The 27,894-nt window shown below is 30.0% G+C and overlaps 1 protein-coding gene across 1 annotated transcript; it reads right to left on the minus strand.

The window, feature by feature from the left end:
* Positions 1-11,225: 11,225 nt before the first annotated feature.
* LOC122513136 lies at positions 11,226-14,885 on the minus strand. The gene is made up of 2 exons (XM_043629410.1): positions 14,820-14,885; positions 11,226-14,688 (listed from the first exon to the last, which is right to left on the minus strand). Exons 1-2 carry the CDS (start codon positions 14,827-14,829, stop codon positions 12,740-12,742), a joined length of 1,959 nt encoding a protein of 652 aa, XP_043485345.1. The 5' UTR covers positions 14,830-14,885; the 3' UTR covers positions 11,226-12,739.
* Positions 14,886-27,894: the final 13,009 nt, after the last annotated feature.

Below are 27,894 nucleotides of genomic sequence, written 5' to 3' on the forward strand. Positions count from 1 at the left end.
GAAATTTTTATTATTCATAAAAAAAGAATTGAATTCATAAGAAGATTTTGACAAATATTTTTTAAATAATTGAATTCAGTTTGCGAAATTCTATGAAAATAGTAGATATTGAAAATCAGTGAATTGCAAAAAGCTTTTTAAAATAAAATTAAATTTTACAAAGAATTCTATTAAAATTTTTGAAAATAATTGAATGTCTGTGTGGAATTTTATTCAATTTTATTTTTTTTTAAATAATTGAATTCCTAAAAAGTAATTTATTATTTTTGGAAATAATTGAATTCTTGAGAACGATTTTATTAGAATTTTTTTAAAATAATTGAATTTCTAAGAAAAAATTTATTACTTTTAAAAATAATTGAATTCGTGTGATGAATATTTTTATTTATGAAAATAATTGAATTTTGCAAAGAATTTTATTAAAATGCCTCAAAATAATTGAATTTTCGGGAATAATTTTGTTATTTATCGACATAATTGAATTCTTTCGAAGAATTATTTATGTAAATAATTGAATTCTTGGGAAATTTTTATTATTTATGAAAATAATTGAATTCTTACGAAGCTTTTTACACACTGCAAAAAAAAAAATTATTTGATTCAAAATAACCGATTAATTAACTATTATCAATTAAATATTATCTTCAATCAACTAATATTTATTAGAGTCAATTAAATGATATTTAAAATTTTGAACCAATAATTCAATATTTGAAGCAAATACCATTCAATTAACTCCAACAAATATTAATTAATTGAATTAAATACAGTCAAATAATCAGTTCTTTTCAACATGAAAATTTTTTTTCGTGGCTAAAATTTTTTTCAAATAATTGAATTTCTGCGAAGAATTTTATTACTTTTGAAAATAATTTAATTTTTAAAGAGCATTTTATCATTTACGAAAATAATTGAATTCTTACGAACGATATTAATAGAATTTTTTAAAATAATTGAATTTTTAAGAAAAAATTTATTACTTTTAAAAATAATTGAATTCTTGTGACAAATATTGTTATTTATAAAAATAATTGAATTTTTGCAAAGAATTTTATTAAAATCCCTCAAAATAATTGAATTTTCGAGAATAATTTTGTTATTTATCGACATAATTGAATTCTTTCGAAGAATTATTTATGTAAATAATTGAATTCTTGGGAAGAATTTTATTAAAATTTAAAAGAATAATTGAATTCTTGCAAAAAACGTTTATAATTAAATTGTATTTTAAATAATTGATTTCTTTTCAACAATTTTATTGAAATATTTGAAAATAATTGAATTGCAGTAAAAAATTCTAATATTTTTGTAAATAATTAAATCATTCTAAAGAATTAAAAAAAAAACATTTTTTTTAAATAATTGATTTTTTCTACGAATTGAAAATTCACGAATTTTATTATTTATGAAAATAATTGAATAGTTGCAAAGAATTTTATAAAAAATTTTCAAAAATAATTGAATTCCTGAGAAGAATTTTATTATTTATGCAAATAATTGAATTAATGCGAAAAAAATTATTACAATTTTTAAAAAGAATTGAAAATTCTGTGAAAAATATTGATGTTTTTGAAAATTATTAAATTCTTCATAATAATTTCGTAAACATTGTTTTAAATAATTAATTTTTTCGAAATATAATAAAAATTATTATGAAAATTTTATTTTAAATAATTGAATTATTGTGGAAAATTTTATTTGTGAAAATAATTGAATTTTTCGATTTTATTTAATTTAGAATAGTAATAAAACGAATTGAAATTCTTTGATGTGTTTTATTATTTATGAAAATAATAAATTGAATTCTTGCTTAGAATTTTATCAAAAAATTTTTTTTTAAATTTGAATTTTTATGAAGTATAATGTTATTATTAGTGAAAGTAATTGAATAATTGTGAAGAATCGTTTAAAAATGTTGTTAAATAATTGATTTTTTTGAAAAATTTTTGAAAATGCTATTCTAAATTAATTGAATTTCTGTGGAAATTTTATTATTTATGAAAATAATTGTATTCTGGATGAATTTTATAAATTTTTTTTTAGATAATTGAATTCTTTTGCGAAATTTGATGAAAATGCTAGATATTGAAAATAATTGAATTTTGGATGAATTTTATAAATTTTTTTTTAAATAATTAAATTCTTTTTGCGAAATTTGATGAAAATGATAGATATTGAAAATAATTGAATTTCGAATATTTTAAAAAGAATTTGAATCGTTTTAAAGAATTTAATTAGAATTTTTGAGAATAGTTTTGCCGTTGGCCATGGTTCGCTAGATTTTTACCACTACAGTTATAAAAATATATAAATTTTAAGGTTTTTAATTATTTTTGTCGTTCGCCATGGTTAATTCCTAAATTATGACCATAGTCAAAATATAGAAATTTTCAGATGTATCTAACAGAAATTGTAAAAATATAGTTAAAAACCGTAAATTGGATAATAAAACTGAAAAACGTTTTATACAAAAAAAGGAGATATTTGTATTTTTCATATTCGCGACAGGATAAATCACACTTTTATTGGGCGTCATTTTAATTCAAAAAACTTTCCCAGTTAAAAATCAAGCGCACCCGGTGACCAGTGGAGGAGAGGTGCATTATGCATGAAGCGCAATGGACTGCAAAGAGCTCGGCGTTTCTAGGATTTATGCGACATTAAGAACCCATCTTGAAGTCATTTCAGAAACACGCAAGAACATTTTGAAGAGCTTGGGTTTTAATAATGAATAAGAAATGTTTTCTAGACGTCCAACAGTCATTACTAGACAAGTAACCATAGTCTGGGGAGAAATGTTTTCAAAAAAAAAAAAAAAAAAGAATCAGTCTTTTTGAATTTAATATTTTTTTTCATTAAAAATGCAAAACAAGTGGAATATTTTTCTAATACCAAGAGATATTTCTCTTCAGGAGTCTTCAGAGTAACTTCACTTCAAGAAGAAATGTTTTCTTATTTTTGACGTATACATTTATATTTTCATAACTTTAATAATTTAAAATTTTAAACAGAATTTTATAACTCTGAAGATTTTTTTTATCGTATTTTTTGAGTCATCAGTATTAAAGTAAATTCCAAAAAGAATTAATTTTCAAAAATAGCCGATCTAGTTAACTAATTGAAACTGACGAGGTAAATAGAGCAGAGAATATAAATTGATTATAATTTAATTTAATCTTCAAAGTTGGGAGTAAAATCGGAGCATTGATTTCTGATGGACTATAACAACTCGTCCTTTGGGTTCAAGAATGGAAAAAGGCTCTTTTAATATTCAGTTATGTTAAACTAGCCATTGATCCGTAGACTTCACACGGACAACGTGCACAAAATACGTAATACCCTGCAAACCCCTTGACGCATTTTTCACTGTGAGATCACATTATATACGTGTAGTCACGGCTTGAGTTTACTATTGAAATAAAAATGTATTTTTCATATTTTACTTATTTTTCACAACATAGAAAAACCTTCTTATCTCTCCCACGTTTACTACAATATTTGTATATTCTTTTCTCCAAGAACAAATTTTCATCAAATCTCTCTCTCTCTTCATCTTTTGACTACAATTTCTATTCTATACTGAGAAAATGGAAAGAAATTTTTTTTGAATATTTTATAATTATATCTACTTGACAAATTGAAAGAATACACACAAAATGAACAAATTTAAATTCTCTCCTTTTGTTAATATTTATAATTAAATTTATTTAAATAAATTTTCATATACATGCGAAGATGAAAGTGCGGAGAATTTTGTTGAATAATAAATTGGCACATGTGAACACTGCAGTTGTATTATATGTGAGTTTCACGACCACGAAACTATACATAGAATGAGAGGTTAAAGTGTCCGTCACGTAGCTCTGAACTGCGATACACATATTATTCGAAGCGAAACGCTCTAGGTTCGCCAAAATTTATGTCCATGTCAAAACCTAACTATGTTGTGGTCTTGCAGGTTCTCTTCATGCGAAATAGAATCACTCCCAGGGACAGAAGAAAATAATTTATTTCCGATGCATTTATTTTTCCTGTATATTACTCAAAACCCACTTTTGAATTTTCAACTTGAAAAAATTTTGATTAAAAATATTTATTTCCTCGTATTTTTGTATATATGCAGAAGTAGCAGAATATATTTTAGGTTTAAAGGTACTTTTTAGTATTTGTCTAAAATTTTAAAAAAAGGAACCAAATTCGGAGCGTCATTGCAATTCAAAACAAAAACATAGAACCTTGTGAAAGTGGAGTGAACTTACATAATTGACCCCCTCCACTTTCACCCCTCTTTCACTTTCACTTAAATTTTATTTTCACTTCACTTTCATTCAAAACTTATTTTCATTTCACTTTAACTCAAATTTTAATTTCAATACACTTTCACTCTAATTTTACTTTCACTCCACTTTCACTCAAATTTTATTATCACTCCACTGTCACTTCTCTTTTAGTCATATTTATTTTCACTCCACTTTCACTTTCATTCAAAATTTATTTTCATTCCACTTTCACTTTCATTCTTAATTTATTTTCACATCACTTTTACTCAAATTTAATATTCATTTCACTTTCACTGTCATTCAAAATTTATTTTCACTCCACTTTCACTTTTACACAAATTTTATTTTCATTCCACTTTCACTTAAATGTTATATTTATTTCACTTTCACTATCATTCAAAATTTATTTTTACTTCTCTTTCACTCCAATTTCACTCAAATTTAATTTTTACCCCAATTTCTCTCTACTTCAACTTTTTCCTAAATTTAATTTTCGCTCCGCTTTTACTTCAGTTTTACTCAAATTTTATTTTCACTTCACTTTCACTGCATTTTTATTTTCTCTCCACTTTCACTATGTTTTCACTCCACTTTCACTCAAATTGTATTAACACTCATGATTACTTCTCTTTTAGTCAAATTTTATTTTCATACTATATTCACTTTCATAAAAAATTTATTTTCATTACACTTTCACTTTCATTCTTAATTTATTTTCACTTCACTTTTACTCATATTTTATATTCATTTCACTTTCACTGTCATTCAAAATTTATTTTCACTCCTATTTCACACAAATTTTATTTTCACTCCACATTCACTTGACTTTTACTCAAATTTTATTTCCATACCACTTTCACTCAAATTTTATATTCATTTCACTTTCACTATCATTCAAAATTTATTTTCACTACACTTTCACTTCTCTTTAACTCCAATATCATTCAAATTTAATTTTCACTCCACTTTCAGATAAATTTTATATTCATTTCACTTTTACTGTTATTCAAAATTTATTTTCCCTTTAATTTCACTCGAATTTCACTTCAATTTTATTTTCACTCCACTTTTACTTCACTTTTACTCAAATTTTATTTTCACTCTACTTTCACTTTACTTCTACTCAAATTTTATATTCATTTTACGTACACTTTCATTCAAAATTAATTTCACTTTATTTTTACTCAAATTTTATTTTCACTTTACATTGAGTTTCAATTATAATTGGTTTTCACTCCACTTACACTCCACTTTCACTTTTACTCAAATTTGACTTCCACTCAAAATTTTTTTTCACTCCACTTTCACTTCTTTTTCACTCTAATTTAACTCAAATTTGATTTCCACTCTACTTTCACTTCACTTCTACTTAAATTTTATATTCATTTCACTTACACATTTACTCAAATTTTATTTTCACTTCACTTTTACTCAAATTTTATTTTCACTCCACTTTTACTTAAATTTTTATATTCATTTCACTTTCACTATTATTCAAAAATTTATTTTCACATCACTTTCACTTCTCTTTCACTCCAATTTCACTTAAATTTTATTTTCACTTCACTTTCATTTCACTTTTACTCAAATTTTATATTCATTTCACTTACACTTAAATTCAAAAAATTTTTTCACTCCACTTTCACTTCTCTTTCACTCCAATTTCACTCAAATTTGATTTTTACTCCATTTTCACAAAATATTAAAACTTAATTTTTAATTAATTGAATTGATTGAAAGTGGAGTGAAAGTGATTGAAAATAAATTGAGTGAAAGTGAAGTGAAAATATAATTTGAGTGAAAGTGAAGTGAAAATAAATTTTGAGTCTAAGTGGATTGAAAATAAAATTCGACTGAAAGTGGAGTGAAAACGAAGTGAGAGTAGAGAGAAAATAAAATTGCAGTGAAAGTGGAGTGAAAGTGGAGTGAAAGTGGAGTGAAAGTGGAGTGAAAATAAAATTTGAGTAAAAGTGAATTCGGAGTGAAGTGAAGTTAAAATAAAGTCTGAATAAAATTGGTGGGAAAGAGAAGTGAAAGTGGAGTGAATATGAATGAATAAAAGTGAAATGAATATAACATTTGATTAAAAGTGAAGTGAAAGTGAAGTGAAAATAAAATTTCGGTAAAACTGAAAGTGGAGTGAAAGTGGATTGAAAATAAAATTTGAGTAAAACTGAAATTGAAGTGAAAGTGAAGTGAAAGTGAAAGTGAAGTGAAAGTGAAGTGAAAGTGAAGTGAAAGTGAAGTGAAATTACATAAACAATCCCCAGTTTTCGGTTAGAGTGTAAAAAGACATTTCTGTTAATGAGAAATTTTCAGGAAGGAAACAAAAATTACAATATCCAACGACAAGAGTTTACTAGAAAAGTATATGAGATATGTGCGCGGAGAATATCTCGAAAATGCACAGCATCGAATTGAAAGCCATTGCCAAATGGGACGCAAATACAATGAGGAAAGAAGATTCGAGAGGCTTGGCTCGCGACGGTCTTTCTGATAAAAGCCAATAATCCTGCGAGCAATAGAAACCCCAAACCCCGTATTCACATTGCTCCCTTTTATCATACGTGCTCGCTGGCACATTCGCAAACACATTCTGAGTTCATATAGACGAACCAAATTCGTCCACTTTGTTTTCATGAGGCAAATATTGCATTTCTTAGATGAAAATTTCTCCTAATTCGATAATTAAAATTTCATCACAACTGCCCGCTTTTCACCGCGTTGTTTTATTAGCAAAGAATAATGTTTATAAACCACGACAAGTTTCTACTGCAGCAATATTTACTTTACAAGATTAATTTAATTCAAGAAATTAGAAAATTAAAAAAAAAAAAATTTCTACGAAAATAATTTTAATTTTACACTAAAAAATAAAAAAACTATTTTAACTCTGATAGAAAGGAAAATTTCATTTCTTCAATTCAAGTGCATAGTCTATTCACTCGTAGATAAAATCGAACAAATGTTTATTTGCCGAAGCGCCCTTTCATATATATATATATATATATATATATATATAGATATATATATATATATATATATATATATATATATATATATAACCAATGTACCGAGGTAGGACGAGGTGCGCAGAGAAGAGGAATTCGATAAGAAATCTATAGAAAAAAACTTCTTAGTCCCCCGAATCTTTGATTTGAACTCACGATGCAGCGGTGAAATTTAAATGTCACCGACCTGAAAACTTATTTCCTATGCACTTAGTTTGCAGATGGAAAGAATCAAAAGGAAATATTCACTGACGAAAAATTTTCATAAAACAGTTTACTTTCATGGCGAGGGAGGAGAAAAATAGTTTCGTTTTAACAAAGATTAAAATCATAGATATTGTGTTTGAGAACATTTTTTTTACTTGGTTAAATAACAATTTTTTATTATTGGATTTAAAGAACTCTGAATTTCAATCCTAAAGTCATTTTTTTCCAAACTGATCTCATATTCGTAATCAGCGACCCCATAAACCCCCGAGTAACAAGTTTCATGACAATCTGATTAATTCTGAATTTTAACGTCCGCCATATTGGATCCGCCATTTTAGATTTTCGAAAACTGACCTTATATTCGTCATCAGCGACCTTGAAAAGCTTTAACTAACAATTATCAAGCAAATTGAATCGAATTTTGAAAAAAGACGACGCCATATTGGATTCGCCATTTTGAATTTTTAAAAACTGACCATATATTCAAAATCAGCGACCCTTTAAACCTCCGATTAACTAGTTTCATGCCAATCCAATCAATCTTTAATTTTAACGTCTGCCATATTGGAACCGACATTTTTGATTTTTGAAAACTGATATTATATTCGTAATCAGTGACCTAAAAAACTTATATCTAACAATTCTCTCAAGCAAATTAAATAGTATTTTGATAAAGTCGTCCGCCATATTGGATCCGCCATTTAGAATTTTTAAAAACTAACATCGGATTCATAATCAGCGACCCCAAAAACCCCCGAGTAACAAATTACAAGTGAATCCAAACAATTTTTGAAAATGTCGTCCACCATATTGGATCCGCCATTTTGAATTTTTAAAAGCTAACATCGGATTCATAATCAGCGACCCCAAAAACCCCCGAGTAACAAATTACAAGTGAATCCAAACAATTTTTGAAAATGTCGTCCACCATATTGAATCCTCCATTTTGAATTTTGAAAAACTAACATCGAATTCATAATCAGCGACCCCAAAAACCCCTGATTAACAAATTTCATGATAATCCGATTAATTCTGAATTTTAACGTCCGACATATTGGATCCGCCATTTTGAATTTTTAAAAACTAACATCGGATTCATAATCAGCGACCCCAAAAACCCCTGATTAACAAATTTCAAGTGAATCCGATAAGTTTTTGAAAATAGCGTCTGCCATATTGGTTCCGCCATTTTGAATTTTTAAAAACTAACATCGGATTCATAATCAGCGACCCCAAAAACCCCTGATTAACAAATTTCAAGTGAATCCGATAAGTTTTTGAAAATAGCGTCCGCCATATTGGTTCCGCCATTTTGAATTTTGAAAAACTGACACCGTATTCGTAATCAGCGACCTTGAAAACTATAAGATTTATTCTGTTCATAGTCTGTAATCAGTAAAAAATCTTTAACATCTAGGAGACAAGAAATCAAATGAATTAAATCTTTTTTAATCATTAAAAATTTTTTTACATTGTATAAAGTGCAAAGTTTAATATTTATACTAATTATAATCGGAAAAGTATAATTTATCTGCTTGTGAATTCATTAAACATTAATACGCAATGATATTCTAAATTTACAAAAACTTATGAATGAAAATTTCCAAACCAAATGCGAGCATAGAACATAAATATCCAAACAAAAAGAAAAACATCATTAATTTAAAAACTTTTGAAGTGAGGGAAATTTCCTCTTTAAACAAGTCAATTTTACTTGGTTTGCGAGAAATTATCGGTGAATTTGCAGCGTCCCATTTGTCACTAATTCCAGATTCAATAAGAAGATTAATAACATTATCAAATCGACTTAAAAACGGTGATCCTGGTGCATAAAAAATTACACCTCCCGGCACTGGTTGAAGCCGGGGGAAAATTTTCATTCTCAACCCACGACCAGATTTTCTTATTCTATCCATTGCCAAAATTACCGGCAATTCTCTAGCAAAGCATGAGACATTTTGATAATCATTTCCCATTTGTGCACAATCATCTAATGAATTCTCGGAAAATATTGCACTGTTGAACATTTTTTCAAAAGCAGTATCATTAGTGTTGAATCTATAGCCAGTGGAATGTGTAATAAGAGTTAAATTTTTTTCGTATAATTCTCTGTATGTTCGAATTTCGTAAACTGTTTCTTTCTGTAGTTGAAAATTTGATAAAGTTGAAAAGATGTATGATGATTGGAATAAGAAGAAGAACATCATTGTTAGCATTAATAGTCTCTCAATAGTTTTCACTGGCATTTGGGGTACTGTCAAACCCAGAGAGATTTGAACGGTGTACATTAATTTCCAATTTTGAGGATTGAGATCAAGATATCTGCCTAAAATCCAAGGTATCGGAAATAAAAAGAATATGAGTACAACATTTATCAGATTCCATTCAGTTTGCAATTCTTTATTTTCATTGGGAAAAATTGGTACCAGTATCACCATGTTAATAACTCTTGTTCCTTTGCCTGTTGCCAGTAAATCGTTAACGCATGATTTAAACAGTGTTGATTGAACACCAAATAACTGATTTTCGTTGTAAATTGCTTTTCTCAGCATTCCAGTGTTGTATTCTTTGGTACAATTTACTTTTGGCCAGGTTGTCAAGTTGAATATATGAAAATTTATGGAGAAATTCATGACTGCTGTCATGGTCTTCCATAAGTTGATGTCAGGACCATGTAGGTTCAGAACATGTCCGGATAAATTACGTTCAATGTTGACATAAGGTCGGTAGTCAAATAGACTAACGTTCATTTTGTAACCGTTCAGATTATGAAGTTTGTCTGGAAACAAATCTGTTTGCTGCCTCAAGTTGGTTCTTGTTAATTTTTTTGTAAATGGATTATAGTAGATCAAGTGGGCATTAATTTCGTCGAAGTTGTCAGTCAATTTCCACTCATTTTCTTTACGTTGCTCCAACTTTAGGACACTGATATCCAAAAACTGTTTCGTCCAACACAATTGAAAGAATTTTTTGTACTTCGAAATTTTTATGCCATTGGTTACAGTAATCAGAACTTTAGGACGTGATCTCTGCTGTGACATTTTGGCAACAATGTCAAGCACTTTGATTATCTTTGATATGTTTCGTGTACTGTCTGAAGGGATGATTACAACTCTTGTCACTTGAAGCAAATAAGGATCCAATCGCAAATTTTTCTGATCTCCACTTATCATGTTCTGGAAATCAACAACTCGGGTTGGTATAATTTTGGAGAACTTGTTTTCGATTTCATGAATAACGGTATTGTTGAGATCATTTTCGTACAAAAGAAATTGTTGATAAAAATCCGTTTGCATTAAAGTTGTTTGAAAATGGGTCTTCCATTCGGATGCAAGAATTGTCCGTTCATAGATGAAATAAAATAGGCATAAAAGTAAAATGGTGTGCTTTAAAACGTAACGAATCATGTTCTTTTGTGTGTAGCTGTTAAAATCTGATGAACGTTTTGTTGTCTAAGGTCCAAAAAATATTTATCTACTGGAATCAAATTACGATCTTGTTAGTAAGCAAAGAAATCTAATTTCAATGAATAACTTTTTTAATTGAATTTACTTCTTAATTTAATTATCAAAATAATTATCAATATGATATTCGATGATAAATCCTAAGTACTTACTGATCAGTATTTAACGTCCTTTTAATATTACATGACATAATTTTTATGCCAATTTTCTAATCTTTAATTTTCAACGCTTTTGACTCCTTGGTCATGATATCACTGAATTTCAAATGGAAAGGAATGTCCACTTTCTTAGAAAGGGCTGATGTTTTTCTTTTCAATAAGCATAGTTTGCATTTCAAGATAAGATTTTTATTTTACTGAAGATATAAACAACTTGAGGAATAAAATAACAATTAAGGTCGTGCAGTAGCAATACAAAAATTTACGTAGTTTTTTCATTAGAAAATGCTGAGTTATTGATTAATTATATTATAATAGTGGAAAATTGTATTATGACTTAGTTTTTGCAACAGAATGTTTACAATATTTTACAAGTTCAATTATTGATTTATTTTTTCCTTCTATTTTCAGCAAAAAAATATTGATTGACCTACAATAGTGTACGTGTGCGAAAAAGGTGAATTATTGTTGCTTTACAAGTGTCCTAATGGAAATTTTTCTTACAAACTGTAAGTCAATACTATTTTTACAAAAATTTTGCGTCTACAGAGCGACTTGAAATTAAGAGTGCTCGCATTTGTCTGGATCACCGTCAACTGGGGGTTTTTTTTACAGAGGAGAAAGAAGCAATTGAAAAATGCTCTTCAACTGGTTTTATCGACAGTCGAATTCTAATGGTGTGTACTGGACAATAATATTGACAGTGCACGTTTTTATACCTCGACATCAAAACTCCTGGCTTGATATTAATTGCACTCCCATGTAAAAAATCTGCAAACTTTTCGCAAACTTTTATTGGACTTTTGTTTCTCCAAAAAGTCAGCATAGAACATGATGGTTTAAAGATTCAAAAATTATGGAATAACTGTTTTTTGATATTTTTGGAACTAGCAGGTTTTTTGCAAACAAGAGTCAACTGAAATTTCATAGGTTCCCGAAGAGATCGCAGGCATTCTGAGAACTTTTTGTTTGGGATTATTAGGCTTCAGTATATATATAATATAATTAACTACATAGATTTAAATTTTATTCGTTTATTTTTGAATAATTACATTCAACATGTTTCCTTATGTAAGAAAAGTTGCGAAATTTTTGAAATTACATTATTGATTTGCTTTTGTTTCTTCTATTTGTGGAAGGAAAGTATTGATCTACAAGCAAATTTGCATCTATAGAAAAAAAGTATAGTAGGTTTTTTTGCAAAGAAGGGTATCATTTTTATAAAAACAGAGTTCAAGGTAAATAGATGAATTACCTTTAAACTTTCAAGTAATTGTAGATAATAATTTCAAAAGCAAAAAGAAAATGGAACATGAATATCCAAGAGAAAGGAGAATTATCATTAATGTCAAACACTTCGACGTAAGAGAAATATCCTGTTTATACAAATCACTTTGACTTTCTTTTCGTGCAATTTTAGGAAAGTATGCAGCATCTCATTTATCGCTAATTCCAGATTCAATAAGAGCAGATGAAACAAGACCAAATCGATTTGGAAATGCAGAAGCTTTTGCAAAAAATATGAAGCTTCCCGGCTTACAATAAGACTAAACTTTCCTTCAGCCTACAATGTCATCAATATGTCTTGATGTGTTACTTCATAAGTCCGTTGGACGCTAACCACGACTACCGCGTAATCTTAAAAACTGGAACACAGAATAGAGTAACACTATAAGCTCCAACAAATTGCAATCAAAGTTTATATTATACTTGTGAATAAAAATTTCAAAAACAAAAACTTGAAACGAACATAAATATCCAATTAGAAGTAGGATTATCATTAGCTTTAATACTTTCGAGGTGAGAGATATTTCTTGTATAAACAAATCAATTTCACTTTTCCCTTGAGAAACTTTGGAAAGGTTATCAGCATCCCATTTGTCACTAATTCCAGATTCAATAAGAGCAGTAGAAACAAGACCAAATCTTTCAGGATATGGTGAACCTGCCGAATAATATATTGCACTTCCTGGAACTATATGAGCCATATTAAAAATTTTCATTTTTACTTCTCTACCAGAATTTCTTATTCTTTGCATTGCCAAGAGTGCCAAATGTTCTCTGCCATAACACGCAACATTTTGTTCATCATTTACCAATTTAGCACATTCAAAGAATGAATTTTCGGAATAAATAGCCTGATTAAAGATCTTTTCAAAAGCCGTATCATTGTTTTCAAATTTATCATTCGTGGAATGTGTATAGAGAGTTAAATTCTTGTCATACAACTCTTCGTATGTTTTAATTTCGTGGACTGTTTCTTTCTTTAATTGAAGATTGCATAGTGTTGAAAAGATGTTTGATGATTGGAATAAGAAAATGAATATCATCAGTATAAATGTAATCCTTTCAATAATTTTTATTGGCATTTTAGGTGTTGCACTACCCAGTGCTATTTGAATAGCGTACATTAATTTCCATTTGTCAGGATCAAAATTTAGACATCTGCTTATTAACCAAGGTGACAAAATTAAACAGGAGATGCCAAATATATCATATAGATTCCATTTAGTCGTCATATTGATTTTTTCGTTAGGAAACATTGGTACTAATATTATCAACCTAAAAGCTCTTGTACCTTTCCCAAATACAAGTAAATCGTTAACACATGCTTTTACCAACCCTGATTGAACCCCTTCAAATTGAAATTCGTTGTACATTACTTTTTTCATATAACCAGTATTGTACTCCTTAGTACAATTTACCTTGGGCCATGTGCTGAAATTGAACAATTCCATTTTTAGGGAGAAGTTTAGAACTTCTGCCATGGTTGTATATAAGTTGATGTCGGGGCCATGTACTTTTAGAATATGACCTGTCGAATTACGATCGTAATTGACGTAAGGTTGATATGGAAACACACCGGCAGTAAGTTCGTAACCATTTAGATCATTCAATTTGTAAGGAAACAAATTTGTTCGCTGTTGTAGTCGAGTTTTAACAGAACTGTTTGTAAATGGATTATAGTACCGCAAGTAAGCATCAATTTTGTTGAAACTGTCAGCAATCTTTGATTCCTTATCTTCTTTCTGTAGCTCTAACTTTAGGACACTAATGTCCAAAAACTGTTTCGACCAACACAATTGAAAGAATTTTTTGTACTTCGGAATTTTTGTGGCATTGGTTATTGCAATCAAAGTTTTTGGATGTGTTCTTTGCTGTGACATTTTGGAAACATTGTCAAGCACTTTGATTATCTTTGATACATTTCTTGTATTTTCTGAAGGGATGATTACCAATCTCGTTACTTGAAGCAAATAAGGATCTAGTCGCAAATCTTTTTGTTCTCCACTCATCATGCAATGGAAATCAACAACTCGGGTTGGAATCATTTTAGAAATATTGTTTTCAATTTGATAAATAATGCTGTTGTTGAAATCATTTTCATACAAAAGGAGTTGTTGATGAATTTTTGTCTTCTCATTCAATGCTTTCTCCAAGTTTTGTTTCCATTTAAATGCAGACACTTTTCCATCATTGAAAAAGTATAACAGCACTAGAAGTACTGTGAATTGTTTTGAAATATATGATAACTTCATTGTGTTCCGTTTATAGCCTCTTACACCTGGAAGATTTTTTTTTTTGCATTAAGACTTCCTAACGAATGTATAAATTGTTATTAAAATTTAAAAACTAATTTCCATAAAAGTAAAAGTTAATGTGCCAGTAGAAATTCAATGCCTTCAATCAACTTACCAAATTTCATTTGCTTCCTCTTTGAGTTTTGAACTAAAAGTAAGCAGTACAATATTTCACATATTCTGTTAGATAGTCACAAAAAGACTAGAATTGAAACATTACATTTTTTCCTGAAAGGTCAATGTTAATGGATATAGTTTTGATAAACAGCATGCATTTTAAGATAAAAAATTTTTATTCATTTTGTTGTAGAAATGCAATTCTAAAAGCCAAATAATAATGAAAACTATATTTCATTTAATAATTTGAAAACATATATTTTTTCTGGGAAACATTAAATTACTAATATTGAATTAAATTAAGAACGGTTGTTTAGATTTGCGTAAAATTTTAATTTGCTTATGCGAAAAATATTGATCTAGTATCAGCATTTGTGTATGTTTTAAAAACAAATTGTAACTTTTAATGGAATAACAAATAAAAACACAATGATTAATAATTAATGACAGGACATTGTAATTAACAAATAACAGAATTGTAATAATAAGTTGTAACTTTAACAAATAACAAATTGTAACAAATAATAACAAACTATGAACAGGTAACGGGATTGTAATAACAAGTTGTAATTAATAAATAACAAAATTTAAATAACAAATTATAGCAACAATAAATTGTAGTTGATAATTAACAAAAATGGTAATAAAAATAACTTAGTTATAACAACTAGAAAAACAACACATGTGTTAAAAAATAGAACTGGATCAATATACGATTTAATGAATTCAGAGGGATGCGTCAAACTATGTGTACGTATAACAATAGTTTAGCACAATGCACGCTTGTAATATTGAAAACAATGTTTCTTTACCAAATTATTTATTTATTAACGACATGTTGTGTACCACCAAAATTATCAAGGAACTTTTTTTTCTAACGTCGTGTTTGATGAAGCGAGGAAAATTTTCAATTTTATAATTATCCATAATATAAATCTCCTAATAAATTAACAAATTTCAATGTGTTGCAACATTGCACCCTGTGAAGGATTCTTTTATCTTGCATAACAAGTTTTGCAGAACAATTCTGAGATTTTATATTATAATAAGAATGAGTTAAGGTTGCTTAAAAAATTTGCTTGTTTGCTTTTTGCTGTTTGCTTAAAAATTGTGACTATACACAACAATAAATTGTAATCAAAAACTAAAATCAAAGCTTTTAAAATACTTGTAAATAAAAATTTCAAAAGCAAAAACAAGAAATGAACATAAATGTCCAATTAAGAGTAGGACTATCATTTGCTTCAGAACTTTTGAGGGAAGAGAAAATTTTCCTAAATACAAATCAATTTCACTTTGCCCTTGAGAAACTTTTGGTAGGTATTCAGCATCCCATTTGTCACTAATACCAGATTCAATAAGAGCAATAGAAACAAGACCAAATCTTTCTGGGTATGGTGAACCTGCTGAATAATATATTACACTTCCTGGAACTACTTGAGCCTTATTAAAAATTTTCATTTTTACTTCTCCACTAGAATTTCTTATTCTTTCCATTGCCAAGAGTGCCGAATGTTCCCTGCCATAACACGCAACATTTTGTTCATCATTTACCAATTTAGCACATTCAAAGAATGAATTTTCGGAATAAATAGCCTTGTTAAAGATCTTTTCAAAAGCCGTATCATTGTTTTCAAATTTATCATTCGTGGAATGTGTATAGAGAGTTAAATTCTTGTCATACAACTCTTCGTATGTTTTAATTTCGTGAACTGTTTCTTTCTTTAGTTGAAGATTGCATAGTGTTGAAAAGATGTTTGATGATTGGAATAAGAAAATGAATATCATCAGTATAAATGTAATCCTTTCAATAATTTTTATTGGCATTTTAGGTGTTGCACTACCCAGTGCTATTTGAATAGCGTACATTAATTTCCATTTGTCAGGATCAAAATTTAGACATCTGCTTATTAACCAAGGTGACAAAATTAAACAGGAGATGCCAAATATATCATATAGATTCCATTTAGTCGTCATATTGATTTTTTCGTTAGGAAACATTGGTACTAATATTATCAACCTAAAAGCTCTTGTACCTTTCCCAAATACAAGTAAATCGTTAACACATGCTTTTACCAACCCTGATTGAACCCCTTCAAATTTAAATTCGTTGTACATTACTTTTTTCATATAACCAGTATTGTACTCCTTAGTACAATTTACCTTGGGCCATGTGCTGAAATTGAACAATTCCATTTTTAGGGAGAAGTTTAGAACTTCTGCCATGGTTGTATATAAGTTGATGTCGGGGCCATGTACTTTTAGAATATGACCTGTCGAATTACGATCGTAATTGACGTAAGGTTGATATGGAAACACACCAGCAGTAAGTTCGTAACCATTTAAATCATCAAGTTTGTTGGGAAACAAATTGGTGTTTTGTTGTAGTGGATTATTAAAAACACTGTTTGTAAATGGATTATAGTAAAGCAAGTAAGCATCCATTTTGTTGAATCTGTCAGTAAACGGTGTTTCGTTACCTGTTTTATGTTGTTCCAACCTTAGGACACTGATGTCCAAAAACTGTTTTGACCAACACAATTGAAAGAATTTTTTGTACTTTGGAATTTTCGTTGCATTGGTTATTGCAATCAAAATTTTTGGAAGTGTTCTCTGCTGTGACATTTTGGCAACATTGTCAAGCACTTTGAATATCTTAGATACATTTCTTGTATTTTCTGAAGGGATGATTACCACTCTTGTGACTTGAAGCAAATAAGGATCTAGTCGCAAATTTTTCTGATCTCCACTTATTGTGTTCTGGAAATCAACAACTCGAGTTGGTATCATTTTGGAAATGTTGTTTTCAATTTGATGTATAATGCTGTTGTTGAAATCATTTTCATACAAAAGGATTTGTTGATAAAATTTTGTGTTCTCATTTAATACTTTCGCCAAGTTTTGTTTCCATTTAAATGCAGATACATTTTCATCATAGAAGAAGTGCAATAGCACTAGGAGTACAGTGCATTGTTTTGAAATATATGATAACTTCATTTTGTTTTTTATGTAGCGTCTTGCACGTCTGGAAGATTATTTTTTGCATTAATTCTTCCCGACCAATATATAAATTGTTATAAATAATATTTAAAAAATTAATTCTATAAAAGTAAAAGTTAATGTGCCAGTAAAATTTGAATGACTGCAATCAACTTACCTTTCATTTGCCTCCTCTTTGAGTTTTGAACTAAGAGTAAGCAGTACAATATTTCCGACATTGTATTAGATTGTTGCAAATTGACTAGAATTGAAAAAATACAATTGTTCCTGCAATGTCAATATTAACATTGCTTATTGTTTTGATAAAAAGCCAGCATGTTAAGATAAAAAAAATGTATTCACTTTGTTTTAAAAATACAATTCTAGAAGGCAAACAATAATGAAAACCTTATTTCATGTTATCATTTAAAATAATTTTTTAAGTAGGATCCTGTAAATTATTGAGTTTGATTAAGAAGATTTGTATACAATTGCGTAAAACTTCAATTTATTTATGCGCTTGTCTTCAAATATTAATCCTGTACGTGTCTTTACATAAGAAAGTATGCGAAATTTATAAATTAAATTATTATTGATTTGTCTTCTGCCTTCTATTTGCAGAAGAAAAATATCGACAAACCAGCATGTGTGTATGTACAGAAGAAAGTAGTATACTATTTTACAATCTAGAAAAAAGTATCATTCATTTTAATACAGATTAAAAGGTAAATAGATTTTTCATTTAATACTTAAAGTACTTGTGGATAATAATTTCAGAAACAAAAACAAGAATGGAACATGATTATCCAAGAGAAAGGAGAATCATCATTAATTTTAAGACTTTTGACGTAAGCGATATATCCTGTTCAGACGAGTCAGATTGATTTGCTTTCAGTGACATTTTTGGAAGATATGCAGCATCCCATTTTTCGCTAATTCCAGATTCAATAAGAACAGATGAAACAAAACTAAAACGATCTGGATATGGTGAACCTTCTGCAAAAAATATGAAGCTTCCCGGCACCATACGATCTATCATAAAGACTTTGATATTTATTTGTCGACCAGAATTTTTTATCCTTTGCATAACCAAATATGCTGAATGTTCTCTGCCATAACATGAAACATTTTGATAATCATTTGCCATTTGTGCACATTCAACGAATAACATTTCTGAATATATTGCCTTGTTGATAAACTTTTTAAAGGCGGTATCATCGTTGTCAAACTTGATTGCAAGAGAATCTGTATAGAGAGTTAGATTCTTTGCTATCAATTCATCTAATGTTTTAACTTCGTGCACGACTTTTTTCAATAGTTGAAAATTTAAAAGCGTTGAATGGATAAAGGACGATTGAAATAAGAAGAAAAATGTCATTAATATAAATACAATTCTTTCTAAAATTTTCCTTGGCATTTGGGGTGTTGCAAATCCCAATGACATTTGAACAGAGTACGTCCATTTCCATTTTTGAGATTCAAAACTTAGACATCTGCTCATCAGCCATGGTGATAGAATTAAACCGAAGACAAGTGCCACTTTTGATAGATTCCATTCAATCAATTCTGAACACGTAGCAGGGAAATTTGGTACTAATATTACCATTCTAGAGGACCTTGTACCTTTTCCTATTTCGTGAAAATTGGAAACGCACGATTTTATGAAGAGAGATTGAATTCCCATAAATTGCAGTTCATTGTAAATTAACTTTCTCACTAATCCAGTGGTGTATTCCTTGGTGCAATTTGGTAAGGGCCAATTTGTAAGATTGTACAATTTCATTTTTAGGGAGAAGTTAATTACTTCTGACATGGTCGTCCATAAGTTGATGTCAGGACCATGTACTTTTAGAATATGACCTGTTGAATTACGACTGATGTTGACATAAGGTGGAAAGTGAAATACACCTGTTTTGATCATGTAACCATTCATATTTCGAAGTTTATTTGGAAACAAAACTGTATGCTGCTTCAATTGGGTTTTAGTAGACCGCATTGTGAATGGATTATAGTAGCGTAAGTCAGCATCAATTCCGTTGAAACTGTCAGCAAATGGTGTTAACTCACTTTCTTTTAGGTGCTCTAACTTTAGGATACTGATGTCCAAAAATTGTTTCGACCAACACAATTGAAAGAATTTTTTGTACTTCGGAATTTTTGTGGCATTGGTTATTGCAATTAGTACTTTTGGACGTTTTTTCTGTTGTGACATCTTTGCAACGGAGTCCAGTATTTTGAATAGCTCTGATACGTTTTGTGTATTTTCTGATGGGATGATGACCACCCTAGATACTCGTAGCACATGCGGATCCAGTCGCAAATTTTGTTTGTCTCTTGCTATCATGTTCTTGAAGTTTACAACACGAGTTGGCATCATTTTGGCAATTTTACTTTCGATCTGATAAATAATACTGTTGTTAAAATCATTCTCGTACAAAAGAAGCTGTTGATGCATTTTTGTCTTCTCATTTAATGCTTTCTGCAAGTTTTCTTTCCATTTTAATGCAAATACTTCTCTGGCGTTGAAAACGTACAAAAGCCATAGAAGTAACGTGGATTCTTTTGAAATGTAAGATAACTTCATTTTGATCCCTTTGTAGCAGCTTAATTCTGAAAGATAATTTAAAGAATCCAGTTAATTTATTCACTTGCTAATTAATACTTTGTTTTTCTAATTTGTTAATTTCTTAAAAAATATAAGAATACCCTTAACAAGAAGAGAATCTACTGCTTTTTCTAAAATTACTCTTTAGTAGTATCTTCAGGTATGTACTTACAATTCTTTCTTTATTATTTCTTCCAAGTAAAACTACATTTCTTAACGTTGGTCACAATAAAACTAAACTTTCCATCTGCCTACAATGCCAACAATACTAATTAAGTATAGAACAATACAATTACTAATAAAGTAGCTTGCATTTCAAGATAAAATCAAAAAAATTTATTTACATGACTGTTTTAGAAATACAAATCGATTAAACAATTTAATTGATATGAGGTGAAGGTTGTCTTTCTTGTAAGGATATTTCCATTGGTAGTTTTTTTTTCCAGGCAATATTGATTTTAAAAAGAATTTATTTGTTCACTCAGAATATTTACAGTATTTTCAAAAAAGTCTAGGACTGTCGATTTTTTTTATTTTTAAAAAAGTTTTGTGAATATACAGTTCAGGTAGAAAACATCTATTCTTTATTTTTTAGCATTTTTCTTCAAATGTTATACAAATGCTATGCGGAACTCAGTTGTTGCGATGATCGATACAATTGATCCTAATTAAACGATCTTATTAGCACAAACTTAAAAGCGTCATCAGAAGAAAATTCTTCCATGAACATTGCTACTCAATGTTTCTAACCTCGCTGGGTGGGGTACTGTCAAGTTTCAGGAAAACTTCGGTGCTTTGTGGGTAGGTGTTGACAGAAGTACCCTCCTAAATACAATTGTCCTAAAATTTCAGAAATTGAAAAAAAATTAATCGAAATCTTACTATGTACTTTTCGGTAAATTGATGTATTGTTCCAGAGTACAATGAAGTGCTCTATTCAAAAATACTTTTCTTTAATTTCCACATTGTCAGGGACGATACTTTTCTCAGGATCTCTAGCTTCAGGTATTGTCTCTATTTTAGAAAATACAATAGATCCAATGAATTTTTTTCTCACAGAACAAATTTTCTTTGATAGATACACTCTTCCTTTGTGGAAAAAGTAGATTGGAATGAATACAGGGGGAGGGGAAGATTGTGAATTTTCGAACAAGCAGCATCGTTTTAGCTTTTTCTCTGGACACATATTGCAGATCTGGACGTTTGCATCCTTTCAGGACTATGCTTTTTGACCTTATCTCCCACTAGGGACAAACGTGTTTCGCATAACAGCTCACACAGTCTACGTGTCGGTTTCATACTTTTTGTCGCAATTTTGCATACGCCACGAATTTCATGCGTGGACGTGACTTCAGATATCATTTACCAATTTCTTCTTGCATCTATCCAACAAAAATGGGTTGCACAATTGCGACATACTTTCATGTCACGTTCAAAAAAAAAAAGAAAGAAAGCTTTCATAATTGTTTCCATAATCCTTTTTTATAATCTACATACATATACATTGATTTAGTTAATTTCTTACATATTTATTATGTTCCGTTTTTTGCTAACTAGTATATTGAATTATGTAATGGAAATAATTTTTTTTTCACTTTGTCAATTGAAAATTTTCTCGAAATCAATTTTCAAGCAAGATTCTTTCAAACGTGATAAAAAGGAATTTTTTCAAAGTCCAGCCAAGTGAAAATAATGAGCTCATGACGCGACAGTCTGGATATCAGCCCTCGTCCACACTTCAGCTTTTCGTCAGTTGACTTTATCCTTTATATCCCATGCAGCTTTTTTCATTCGTCCTTTTTTCCTTATCGATCTCACATCACTTTTTCTGCGCCACATTTCCTATCACAACAGAAAATAAGATCCCCAGAAGTGTCTGCATGTCAGAGATATCTTGACAATGTAAAATCCCTCATGTAGAATGTCGTATGCAAATGAAAGATAATTTTTTTAATTTCTTTCTTTTTGGAAAAAGTTTTCTTTAAGGTTTTGGACATTGTAGATACAACAGTTTTTTTTTTCTTTTTTCTATTCAAATTTTACACCTTTTCTATAAAAGGGTATTTTTCGTTAAATTAATTTTAGGAATAAAAAAAAAAGAAGAAAAGAGGAGACAGTGGAAAGAGTAACATAAATTAAGTTAGAGTTACTCTCCCTTTGGAAAAAAAAAGTTACGATCCCAAAAGCCATTTATTCGGTGTTTTATCATATCGTACAGTGAAGCATGTAGATGTACATTGAGGCCCATTGGGATTTCTATGTAACATGGGAGGAGAGGACCAACGCAGAAAATCAGTCGGGCAAGAAATTAAATATTACACCCCCTCTTGTATAGCCAGGAGGGCGTTGTTGGGCAATAGTACCCCATGGATGCCAGTAACGACAAGAATTTGGCGCGTGAGTGTATTTTATACATGCACGTAAACATATACATGTGTTTTATGTACATTGTACTTGTTCATTCACCTTTTGTACGAAATGCACTAACGCTCCTCTCACAAATAGTCCCTCAGTTTGAATTTTACATTGAACACAAACACATCTTTGGTGTAGTTCAATTTAACCCAAAACAACAAATTACCCCGATGAAAAAATTGACACTAATCGATCATTTGAATTGGCTTATGAATTTATCATACTCGATCGAAAATTGTTATTGACAACCCATTTGAGATTTTACTATAAAATTAACCTTCGGTCTTGAATCGAATTTTCATATTGAAAACAAAATTAGTAAATAAGTTAGACACTTAAATTTTTTTATTTCGAAGAAGTTTACAAATACTGTAAACAGTACGGCAGAAACTTTTCAATTGGATGAGAATTGGAGTTTGAAATTTAAGTATAAGTAGAAATGGGAATCGAATGCAACTGTATGAAGGAGATGAAAGTACATGTGTGCAATTGTAATTCGTTCAGTTTTACGTCTCCTGGGGTATACAGGACAAATAACATCCTGACAGGAGGAACAAACGAGAAAACGTAACGCTCTTAAATCGTCTTGGTCAAACCCTTAAACCTCGTATAGATATCAAGTGGTTGTTTCGGTTACGACTTTTCTAAAATAAAACCAGCTATTCGTCGTTGGTGGTCAGCAGTGTCTCTTGTCAGTGGTAATTCAAAAATAAAGAAGATTCGGGAGTGTGACATTTAACGTTATAATTCTATTTAAAAATTGAAATACTATTTCTGGTTTTATTGTATCTTGACGAAAAATTGCAAATACAATCCTGGGGGTCGATTATGTAAACTGATTTTACTTTGTTCTAAATTGGGGAGGTACCAAGCTGCCTAGGTCTGAAGGACCTTGTTGAATTTTGGGGGATCTAACTTTTAAAAGATACCTGCGATGGTTCGTTTAATTCAGTGTTTTAATCATCTTGACTCTTTCAGGAGTTTTGAAGAATAAAAACAGATTTGGAATTTTCGATTATAAAAGTTATTTAAACATTATTCCAGAACAGAATACAGAGAAATTAACAAAACTTGCAAATGTTTGTGTCATAGGATATGGATGGCAGCTACGAGTAGGAAAGGTCCCACCGCTGCCACCATCAGCCTGTCACCTAAAATTTATAATTAATAAATTCTGGTTTGTAACAGACTTCAAAATGAATTTGTCGTCAAAATAAATTCGGAATCTAAATGAATAGGTCGCCAAAGTCAATCTGAATTCCAAATCAAAATGCATTTGACGTCGAAGTAAATATCATCAGAGGGAATTCTGCCTGAACAAGACGGTTTGTATTCCGACAGATGGCAATTGGTCATGGAAAGCCAAAAGTCTTCATAGAAGAACGAAAAAGTACCATTGTCCTAAGCACTCTCTAGTTCCACTAACTTCGTAACTGACTGAACCACCAAAACATTCTGCTGCAATTTTCTACTTTCCTTGATTCTAACAAGATTTTATTGGATTAATGTCCCAAAACAATTTACAAGCGCCGCGTTGTAAACCTTCTTAACGTATATATAAGCTGTGAAATCTTGTAGAGAAGAATTTTGAGAAACGTCACGCAATAAGAGAGAAGGTGGAAAGTGACTTCTTTCGTGTACCTACTCCCAAGAAGTGTAACTTTACTAAAACAAGAACAACAACTTGGCAAACTGCGACTACACGCGTTGACTATAATTACAACAATAACAGTAAGGTCGAGAGTAGAGGTCGCTAGGTTTTGAGACTCCTATGGTGAGGAGAAAGTGGGTGGCCAGTTTAATTAGAATCGTGTCTGTCGCCGACTTAACTCGCAGGAACGGGTCGAGCAAGCTTTAATAGCGGAGCGGAGCGACTAAAGAACTGCAAAGTGCTGGTAATATTTAAGCGAGTACCCTCACCCACCTCTCCATCTCTTCCTCACGCTCAACCTACCACCAACCCCTATTATGTTCCCTGCTTCAATTACAACTCTTTGTTGGAGAATTAACTTCAACGCTTAAAAGAAAAATGTTGACCTATCAAAGGATTTTGTGAATCAGAAATTTTCTTGTCAATATCATGTAGTGGAATTTGCAATTGTTGGGATAATTGCAATTCGGAATTATAATTCTTGGAATTAGGTTCGAGATTAGATGGTTTTTAATGGAGCTGAATGATGAATTAGCTAAAACAGGAGCTAGGGAACTACTTGACCTAAGTCCAGCTGGTTGCAATTTGGAATTAGTTGGTTTTAATTTTTGGAATTAGTTTCAAGATTAGATGGTTTTTGATGGAGATAATTAATGAATTAGCTAAAACAGCAGCTAGGGAACAATTTACTTGACCTAAGTCTACAATTAGTGTTTCTGACAAATGTTTGGCTTTGGAATTCAAACAGTGGCTGACTGCAGATCACCAGAAGGATCATCAGAATGGCAGGCGATGAAGGACCCTGACCAATCTAAGACAGTCTTATATAAATATGTCCCCATCCTAAACACAAAATAAGGATTACAAAAAATTCCAAATTCCACAAACCCCAGATCGTAACTATACTAACTAAAAACCTTTAAAACTTCAAAATAAGGAATTCCTCTTCAAACTAACTTTTCATTTTCATACATTTTGCCAATCAGCAATAAAGCAATGTTTAATTCAGAAAAGTTCTTCATTACGCTGAAGTGGATTAAAACACGTGAAATGGTTAAAAAAAAAAAGGTAATTGTGGGTAAGGGAGAGATAACATAGCGTCGGAGACTGGCCGCAAAATTAATTGCGAGCCAGTTCAAAACCCTCGCTTTCATACCTATACCCATGAGTTTAAATCGGCTGGCGGGAATTGCCGCAGAATCGCTAAAAACTTTATCGCACAACGCCGAAATGCATTAATGCCTCACGTTGAAATCACTCGAGTTTCAGGGACAATCGTCCAACTGCAAAAAGCTTTTTAGACTCACAAAACTTGCTTCTTCCCGCGCCCACTCCCCCTGTGTACAAATAAAATTAGAACTTATTTAAAAGTTTTATTTTCAAATAATCGAAAAAGAAACTTAATCTACTAATATTAACAATTTGTATATAAAATTGTTAAAAAAAGAAGTGATTTTTAAAGGAATTTAATTAGGTATTTTATTTTTCATATTAAACGCAGGTTTTCAAATGTATTTCTCTTTATTTAAAATATTCGCATTTGCGCATTTTGAAATTTTGTGGTTGATGAGTTGAAATATTTTTAAATTCTCCCGATTGCAAATTTAATTAAATTCTCAATTTATTTGAATTCTTGAGCATTTCAGTGTTTAACTCGGAAACAAATTAGTGTCCGGTTTATATTGAAATAAATTTTCGAATGCTGCTAATTTATTTTATCTCACATTTTAAGCGCCGAGGGGAACAATTTCGTTTTATTTCACATTATTTGCCATTGGGAGAGCAAAAAAAAAAAGAGAGAGAGAGATGGGAAAAAAAGATGAAATGAGATTGCAATGACAAAAGGAGAGGACGAAAGGAATATTGCGTCGGTGGATTTTAAGAGGGAAGAAAATATTTTCGGACAACGAGCAAAACATTTCGGCTTAATTAATCACTGGGTTAAATATGACATTCCTGAGAAGCGTGGCAATAATAACAGATAAAATTATCTGCGAGGCACGAGTCATATTAGGTTTTCATCAAACTCTCATCAAGTGTGTCTCAAAAGAAAAGAGGGATAAAAGTAAGCAATATGCACAATAGCTTTGGGAATTTTCTTTGAGCAAAATATATACTTTACTTTGCCCATAGTTCAAAATTTTTGCAATAAACATTAAAAATATAAAAAGAACCAAGTTTCATAAAATTTAACCGCCATATTCGATTCGCCATTTTGAATTTTGATAAAAGACTTTACACTCGATAATTAATTTTAAAAAAGTAGCTTTAAAACTAAAAAATGTAGTAAATAAGTATAGCTATCAAAAAATTAAACTTGACCACCAAAAAAACTCGATTTAAAAACTTCACAAAACTGACAAAATTTTTAAAAAATAACGTAAATAAATAGTAAATAGTTGGTTTTAGTAGATGAGTGCGAAGCCTGTGATAATCGATCATCAGATTCATAATCAGCTGATCCAAAAACCGCCGAGTGATATTATATTTTAATTACATTGTAAGATTTTGGCCAGGTTCTTTTTTATAAACTTTAGTTACAGTTTCTCGCTTATAAAATTCAAGAAAGTTTTAATAGTTGTTTGTTTTTTAATTTAAAATTCACATTAACCCTGTAGAACATCTCCAGCGTATTGTCAGAAAGCTAATGTGGGGTAATATGACGTGAGAGGATATTAAATATTTGATTTTGATATATAGATTTTCGTAAATACGAGGAATGACGTCGACAACGTTGCGCAGTTTGTCGCACGCCGAAGGGGGTCGGGTTATTAAAATCGTCGACGGGATTAAGAAGCGGAATGCTTCAGTAAGAACATTAATCACGCGCGTGTAAACGCTTCTAAATTCTGAAAAATGATCGACATTACAAAAATTGGGGCTAATATTGAACAGCTGAACGACTAATTTCTTTTGAGGGTGTAATATACACATAAATTTTACGATTAATCGATACACGAACAAAATGTGTACAAGGTTTATATATTGTCACTCACTGAAGTACCCTTAAGACTTTTTCTTGTTTTTATTCTTTTTACATAGTCATCCAAAGTAAATTTTTTTTTAAATTTTAATATTTAAACAATGTATTTAGTATACATCAACATTACGCACATATATTCTGTTTGAATATTTCTCAGCCTTTTGATTTCAATTTAATCGGTATAATGGTACGTTGATCCGCGGGCTTGATTAATTAATAAAAGCTTTGATCAACAAATGGGAATTTAATTGAAACAAAAATTCATTCAACGTAAAATAATTACGCATGGAAGATAAGAATGACAAATGCGAGTTAAAATAAATTGAATGGAAAATAATTAATTTCCTTGTCTTGTATTCATCAATCTAGCATAATGGGATCAAGTTAAACGAAAATAAATTGTAGGGATAACGATTTAAAATATTGCACTTATTCGAATT

Source organism: Leptopilina heterotoma, unplaced genomic scaffold (genome assembly GCF_015476425.1).
Source record: "Leptopilina heterotoma isolate Lh14 unplaced genomic scaffold, ASM1547642v1 Lhet_1, whole genome shotgun sequence".
Lineage (NCBI taxonomy): Eukaryota > Metazoa > Arthropoda > Insecta > Hymenoptera > Figitidae > Leptopilina > Leptopilina heterotoma.